The following is an 8,904-nucleotide window of genomic DNA, read 5'->3' on the forward strand; positions in this document are numbered from 1 at the left end:
GATGTATATTGCAAAGTTGCTTGAAACTATGTTTACTTTTAAAAAGGTTGTTTTGTTTTTGTGGAGTTCTCCTTTAAGGAATTCAGGTATATTCAAGTATGAGCTTTATTATGCCAAATAATAGATTCCATTCCTGTACTAAATTTGCCAATCTTGCTTTTTGATACATTAAACTTTAGCCTTTCAGATTCTGCTTTCAAATTATTATTTGAATGACATTATTTTGTCATTATTAAACCCCCTTTTTAATTACAAATGCATCAATTCTGTTGGGGAAAAACGGTAAATATAAGTTTATTTTTCTACTATTTTATAAGTAGCAATTTGGTAGAACTGTATGGCCTACACTTGGTCTTATACATTGTTTTCAGCAATGTGTATTTTTTGTTCTATTTAATTTTTTTGGAGTTGTTAAAGTTAATAATTATTTTATCCTGGGATGATGAGGAGATTTTATAATTTATCCATGGCAAATATTTCTTCTGCTGTACCTTAAACTTCAAATTCTAGTTAGCTGAGTACATTCTTTTATTTGAGTTTGTATATGAACCCAATTAGTAAGAAATACAAGCTAGAGAGAAAAGAGAAATGAGTTTAGCAAACATGAAGTATATCATTCCAAATAATAAACAGGACAAGTGGATAGGCAGAAAATAATTCCATCCAGAGAGGTTTTTTTTTCTTTCTGACAGCTCTCAAACCACTTGAGCATCGCTTTTATGTTTTATAATGTCAGTGAACCACCTGACAAAATAATTTCCAAGTAATTCATTGTTGCTAACATACGACTCAGTCTATATTGAATGCAGCAGTAGCAAATTATTATTTTTTTTCTGTAGTGAAGGAACTAATAGGTTTCATGGGCTTCATGTCACATAATATTTATTCCTTCCAGTTGCTATCCCAGCTCTTTGAAATGAGAATGCAGTGAGCTAGCAGAACCATGCATAGGGAGAAGAAAACAAATAGATGTCTAATGCTTGTGAACCAAACAACAAATAACTTTGAGTACCTCATCAATAACTATGTTCTATCTGCAGAGATATTTCTACAATTCCATAAAAAAACACAGCGATTCCTAAAAATGGCACAATTGTATTGATAACTTTACAACTGAATACTGATAGGAAGAAATTTAAGTGAAATCCATAAAAGCAAAACATATTTATTTTTGGGGATATTATACTCCTTTATTTATATAGTGTTGACATATTTCACAGCTCTTTATAGAGGTTATACATCATACATATCAGATGTTAAATCACCTACTCACACTAAAATGTATTTCATCAGAAGCCAGTTAATCTTCTTGTCATTTTTTGTGTGTGGGAGGACAAGGGGGTACACAGAGAAAACATAGGAGAACACAGAAACAGAGAGGAACAAAGAAAATTATGGTTGTGTAAAAGTTTGGTCCCTCACACTAATTACCTTGTTAGTCCTTAATAGCCATTAGTAGTTCTCACCTGTTAACAGATGCAGAGATTAATAAAATATTTGTCACTGAAAAACAATGGGGTCCTCTAAGCAACTGAGTGAGGATCTGAAAAGTAAGCTAATTGATGCCTGCAAAAAAATGTTATAAAAAGATTGCAAAATGCTCCCAACTTGAAATTTTCATGCAAAATGTGGAAGAGCAAAAGAGAAAATTGCTTGTATGCTGGCCATAAAGGCAAACCCTCATAATAAAAAGATTGCAAAATGCTCCCAACTTGCGATTTTGACTTTCTGTAACATCATCAAGGGGAACTGTGGAAGCCAATGCAAGATGTGGAGAAAACTGCTTGTATGCTGGCCATAAAGGCAAACCCTCACAGGAGTGCGAATGACTTACAGGAAGGTTTAGTCGACACAGGAGTGTAGTCTATGTAGTTTAACCCTTCCAGTGTGCAGTGTTGCTTGAACAAATATGATCTGCATGGAAGAGTCATACCGGGGAAGCGTTACCTGCGACAAGCACCAGCATTTGAGTTATGCAAAAAAGCGTCTGTGCTCCAGAGGCATTTTGGAAACAAATGTTGTGGACTTCTTGAGTAAAAACTGAACCACTTGGATGAAGCTAGAAAGGAAATTGTTCTTACAGCTAAGATACTGACCCTAAACAGACCTCAACAGCCACCTTGAGCTCATGAAGAAAAGAATTCTAAAGGTTTTGGAATGGCCCAAAGCCCCCTGACTAAAAATCATTGAACATCTTTGGGTAGATCTTAAAAATGCAACTTTGCCCAAGAAAATCTTGGAATTAAAAGTGATCTGCAAGGAAAAGTGGGCAAACATTCCTAAAAGAACTGAAATTCGCTTAGTTGGATACAAAAGTTATATCAAAGGGGGTTCTACTAAATACTCATTTACTTGGGTGTCCAAACATTTTAAAACCAAGTTCATGAAATACAGTAAAATGTAACAGTGTATTGGCATTTGCAAATATTTTTTATATATTTTTTTTTCTTGCAGCAGTTGTTCCCTACTTTTCACTGAGATTTGAAGAAATGTGGTTCCAGCTTAATATTCCAAAAGGTTTTTTTAGTGAGATATGTGAGGTTGTGGAATTTTCTCTTGGAAGTGATTGTACTGGCTGATACATTAGCCTCAAAAAAGTGGTTGGATGGCATTTTAGCAAGTGAGAAAATACAGTAAGGCTGCACTGAATCTCAGATCTGTTTAGAGTTTTCACTGAATGAAATCCTATTCAGCAGGATTTGTCCTAATCCAAGCATGCGTCTGCCCAGGGAAATTTGAAGAAAGAAGAGGCTGCAAGAGGATTGCTCAGTGGTGATTGCTGGAATAACCCAGGGCCGGTGCAGTTACTTCTCCTTTAATGTATCAGCCAGTACGACTGAGTCAGGGAAATGCAAAAAGTTTAAAAAAATTCAAGGAACTATAAATCCCTTACTGAAACCCACTGTTCCCCATAAGTTGCCTTGGCCAGGCCCAAGGGAGCACACATCAGTTAGTTGGATGCATCAGTCTGAACTGAATGCCTCAATCAAACATATCCAACTAAACTATTTCTTTCCTAGCTGCAAATATAACTAAAAGATGTGTTCATTTTAAACCAAAATAATTTAAATAAGAATACACCCAAGTCTCCCTTCTCATGGTAAATTGGAATTTAAAAACAGACAGGTGCTTTAATTATGTTATCAAGTGAAAGGCTTTGCCTCTATGTGCTTCCCTGCGGTGCACTGATGATGTTTTATGATTCTGTCATTTCCAATAACCCAACAGCACTTGAGACCAGTATATCTGATAAACTCTGGCACCCTAAGGACTAGGATTTCCCAAACTGATTTTTTTTAACATCTATCTCTGTATTTCCTCGTGGCTCACTTTTTTCCACATGAACTATAACATTTATAAGGCAGAACAACAGTATGTCACAAGCAGCTGTGTACAGTCCGAATCAGACTACAACTAATTTGTGCAGGAAAAAATTAAATCAGGAGGAAAATTATTTCATGATTGCTCGTTCCCAACAGAGCCGGGGAATCATTCTGAAGAAAATATCCAATAATTGCTTTCAGCCAGTGTCAGACACATGCAATTCCATTCACTAATGGCTATGTGAGGTAGCACTGGGCCTCGGGGGTCAGTACAGGTCTGGAAATAGTTTAGCAGTAGGTACAGCACTAGAGAGACAGAACACATAGGAAATGAAGTGGCAATAAGTGCAATCCATAGGGAAAATGTGCTTCACTTGGAGTTTAATATATTGCCTGTGTGTATCTGGCTGTCAGCCATACAGCAATTGTTTACCTTTTTGTCAGCATCTGCATCTGTTCTGTTTTGTAAGCGGCACTTAACTCTCAGCCAGTAAATACTGGAATCAATAACAACAGCTAAGGGAATTCCCTTCTTTTTATCATATACTATAACAAATTCATGCTACCGACAATGTTTGCCTTAGATTAACAAGGAAAAAGATATTAACAGGGTCAAAGGGATTTGGTTAGTATCATTTTATAGCTTTTCAAGCTCAAAGTAATTATATCAGCACGTTTTGAATGTTTTTTGTAAGCTATCCAAATTAAACTGTTAAAAATTGCTAGCATGCAGTAATGAAAATGATTTTTTATAATTATCTTAAGTACTGTGTATAGGAAACGGCTGGCACCTTGGTAATAATTTAGTTTGCCGTATTGCAGCTGGTGCACTGAAATATTAAGGTGGCTTTTTATAGTTTTGGGAAATTTGTGATGGTACTAAGCTATGCTTGTTATTTGAAATGTGTAATATTAGAAATGGGGAAAGAAATTCACCAACCACAGTATGAATCTATGAGTTATTGTCTTCTATAAAATAGAATTTATCAGGTTGTGTCTGATTTTTTTTTCCCCGTCTAACCAGGAATATGCCGTACATAGACTGCAGAAATGAATGCTGTCACAAAGGATTGTTATAATAGTTATAGCATCACTTAAAAGTTAATATCATTGAGAGCAAAGGAACACATTAATGTTAATGGGATTTGTGCACGTAACTCCCCATGCACTGCTTGGAAAATGTACCCCTTAATGTCTTCAAATTCAAAATAGACCACTTAAATTGCTTTTCTTTTATTAAACAGCCTCTTTTTCAATTGTAGTCCAACTGAAGTTACATTTTTTTTGTAACATTTTATTGTTCGCAACTTGGCATTTATGGTTGTTTTTATTCGATTAATTAACCTTTATTTCTTTTTTTTCCCCAAGTACATTTAAATGCACAATGGTATTCTCAGATGTTGCCAAGCTGAGTATGAGGCATAGAACATTAGAAAGGGCAATTGCATGGTGGGGGATGCTTGTATCATTCAGATTAACCAGTTTGAGTTTTTTGCTGTCACTGCACATCTTGTAATGTTCTGCCACCACTAGAAAACTATTATCCACTTGAATGCTGCAGGTAATGCTTTGGAGTTCTCTTTTTTTTTAATGGGTAAAATGCCTTATAACTTTAACACTTTCTTTGCTAGCTAAACATGCAGCACTGAAATGGAACATGGCTTTATTAATTGCATACAGAAATGGTTGTATTCATAATTATTTGTTTTTGTTTCTGTCCATATATGGACCAATTATTTCATACACTGTCATTTCGCGCCAAATTGTATTGTCATTTGTTGTCAAATGGCCCCCAAGTGATCAAGCAGCCAAAAGTTACCAACAACCAACCTGATACCCCAGGTACATGCCTGAGTTTATTGGCCAACCCAAATCTACAAGGACACATATTTCTGTATGGCTTATTGCATGGACTGTAGGACCTTCTGTTGAATCACCATAGTTTACCATATACCACCTGGTATATATATAAATTGTTCAATATTCGAGCAGTCTCTGGATCAGTTATTCGTGAATAGCTCAAGATAGCAGTGGGGCTTATATACTAAAAGTGGGCAAGTTATTATCATCCGATCCATAAACTCCAGCTAGCTCTGATCAGTCTAGTACAGGTAAAATTAAGAATGTCAAGTTCTGTTTGATACAGGTTACTACAAAAATGTAATCATATTGTACATTTTTACTTTAAATGTATACATTCATATCTTTCTATTACAGTTTCCACTCCTGTGAATCATCAAAGAAAACAAACTGGTTTATATATATCTTTAGATAAACTGAAATCATTGGCCGATTTTACCAGACTTTTTTTGTCGCTCGAAGAACAAGTAGAAAAAGCTGCCTCTGCAATATTATTCTTCAAATGTTCTGAAGTAAAAGGAAATATAGACGGTAAGTAGCAGGGGCATTATTATATGATCAAAAAATATTTTTAGCAATAGGGAATTTACCTACCCTATGTGTCAGGGTGTATTTCTTTAATTAACATAACAGGATGACAGGAGAATTCTGACTGATGCTGTTTTCTTATGGACAACAGTGCTGTTAGACCACCACTGCCCTCTAACAGAGAAAAGCAGCAGTCAAAATGTCGATGAGCCATAGTGCAAGGGGACATAATTACTCTTTACAAGTATATTAGAGGACACTATAGACAGATCGCGGTAGATCTTTTTTCCAAAAGATCAGTGCACCAGAACCCATCCATTTAGACTAGAGGTACAGAAGTTTAAGTTAAAGCAGCATAGCTGTTTTATGTAGGTGGTGAGGGCAGTGAGGTTGTAGAATGCCCTGCTGAGTCATGTTCTGATGGCAGATTCTATTTTTGACTTTGAGTGGCTTGTATATCATGCAAGAGTAATATACAAGGCTATTGTCATCTTAGGATCTGAAGTTCTAGTCCTGTATAACGGTTAACTTGATGGACTTTTGTCTTTTTTTAATGCAATTTAACTATCTATGAGAGAGAGAAAAAAAGGAATGCACAAATGATGGACTTTCTGGCAACAATTAAACTCTTCTTAGAGGGGTCTGTATGGTTCGCAGGATGACCAGTGAATTTTGAATTCTGCCATGTCATTGCCCTTAAATTAAACCTTTACCATAAACCTAAAGGTCAAATGTACAGCTTCCACACTGAACGCATGAAGCAGTTAATAATTTACAAGCAAGCCTTCATAGAAAGTGATCAACACCTTAGAACAGGGGTTCCCAACCTTTTTCATCCGTGAGCAACATTCAGATGTTAAAAGAGTTGGGGAGCAACACATGCATGAAACAAGTTCCTGGGTGGTGCCAAAAAAGGGCTGTGATTGGCAATACATGTGGACTGGCAGCCTACAGAAGGCTCTGTTTTACAGTACATCTGGTTTTTATGCAACTAAAACTTGCCTCAAGCCAGGAATTTAAAAATAAGCATCTGCTTTGAGGCCACTGAGAGCAACATCCAAGGAGCTGGGGAGCAACCTGTTGCTCACGAGCTACTGGTTGGGGATCACTGCCTTAGAACCCTACAGAGCTACCAGGATTCCCAGAAACAAAATCATGAAACAAACTGTATATCACTAGTGGGCATGTACAATATTAACAGCCAGAGACATACAGAACAAGCTTCACAAAGATGTGAGGGTAAACTAAGTACTCAAACCAATGTTCCCTCTATGCTGTATGCTTATGTGCCTGCACACAAATTTTGAGGTCAGTGCAGAAATTTTGGTGCGCACACAGAATTTTGCTTGAGAACGCAAAATGTTGCATTTATTCTGACATGGGCACACCATGTTTAAAAAGTTTAAAATGTGCACACAAAATAATATTTTTTTGCACACATAGCTGAGAAGAAATTAGAGGGAACACTGACCCGAACCCACCACTTTTTGCTTTTAGCCGATCCCTTGGAACATTGTAACAAGACCCATATAAGTGTACATTCCAAGTCCACTACATCAGTTCACCTTCCAATGTGGTTTATATAAAGTTCTTGAAATGCCCAATGAGAACATATTATAAAGGAAAGACTGTGCAATACACACCATTACTTCACTGTAGACAGTAGAAATCTTGATAGTACTTCTAAAGTGATTTAAAATTGCCATTCTTAATAGTAATTTTAGAATGGTAGAGAGTAGAGTTTGGGAATACAAACTAAAAACTGTTAATTCTCTACAGAATGCTTATTAAGGACCTAGGGTTTAAAGCACGTTATATAAACTGAGATCACAGTCATTGGTGTTATTTTATAAATGTGAACATCTGTAAAGACCCTTGAGAACCCTAGTTATATCAGTTGTCAGTCTTATTTCTGTTTAGCTCCTTTGATCAGAATCTGCTTATACCAATGCTTGCCTCTCTTTTGCCTAACCCCTCTACCAATGTATGGATATGTATATAATTTTTTACTAGTCATTCAGATCACAATTCTGAACAATTAACATTATCATCATCATCTTGAAAAATAACTGGAAAGTTCTTAGCAACTGATTCCGTGATTATCATCATAGTTAGCCTATACTGTTAAGGTATTACTTATTTTTTAAAAATACCTGCTTACCGCATAACTTTCAGATTGTGCGCTCTAATGAACATGATCTAATACACCGTTTGTACCTATCAGTCTTTATGTTTACCCTTTTGTTGTTCTGTGCTGCAGAATGTATTGCTGTTTTATAGCTACTAGTTGATAATAAGAGCTAAATGAGAGAAATTAGATGGTACAGAATCTGCATCAAAATATCTTCATATATTTTGAAGAAAGATGTTCTGTCCTTATGTGAATTGAATACTTTCTTAACACCAGTTAAGCTGTGCAGAAGCAGAAAAATGTGCTAAATGCAAGAATGATCTTAAAATATTCACATCTTTAAGATATGTATTTTGACCATATTTGAAGCATTCTACAGGCAAAAAAAATATTTTAATCCACATCCACATATAGAAATAAAAATACATTTCAGATCCTAAAAATTAGGTTATCCCCACTGCTTAATACAGAATACCTTTCACCACAACATCTAAGTTCTGCCAGCTCTCATCTATCTCTCAAATTTTCAAGCTGGAAAAAAATTATCCAGCACTAGCACAAGCATGCATGAAAATATTTGCTTGAACCTGGGGGATCCACAAATTGAATCTGCTAGCCAATATTATATATTGCGTAAATGAGATGTGAAAGAGATGAAAGCAGGAAATGGATAGGGTTGCCACCTGGTTAGGATTTTATAATTCTCAATTATACTTGTTGCCAATGCTGCCAGTAGGAATGGAAGATAATGCAGATAGGAAGGCTAAAATAAAGTAGTCCTTAGCAGGGGAATGAACTATCACAAAAATGAAAATTTAATATAAGCTTCAGCATACTGAAAACATACTGAAATAATCAAGTTTATCTTCTCTATCACTCTCTCAGCATCTGTTTCTCTTCATTCGTTCACAGTTAGATTTAATATATCTTTTAGGGGAGCTCCTTTTGCCTAGAAGATGTATTAGAGCTCGCTCTATTAAAATCACCAGACATCATGTCTCTCTACATGCAGGATTTGTGCAAAAAGCAGTTATATTGTTAGATTTTGTTTGTACTGGAATC

At 35.8% G+C, this 8,904-nt stretch overlaps 1 protein-coding gene across 2 annotated transcripts in view; it reads left to right on the forward strand.

Annotated features, from left to right (window-relative positions):
* Window positions 1-8,904, forward strand: part of kiaa0825.L (KIAA0825 L homeolog) — a 194,797-nt gene that overhangs the window by 34,137 nt on the left and 151,756 nt on the right. For both annotated transcript variants that reach the window (XM_018264630.2, XM_018264625.2), the window contains exon 5: window positions 5,541-5,714. In XM_018264630.2, coding sequence (XP_018120119.1) covers window positions 5,541-5,714 — 174 coding nt within the window. The remainder of the gene's footprint in view (window positions 1-5,540; window positions 5,715-8,904) is intronic.

Source organism: Xenopus laevis, chromosome 1L, assembly GCF_017654675.1.
Source record: "Xenopus laevis strain J_2021 chromosome 1L, Xenopus_laevis_v10.1, whole genome shotgun sequence".
NCBI lineage: Eukaryota > Metazoa > Chordata > Amphibia > Anura > Pipidae > Xenopus > Xenopus laevis.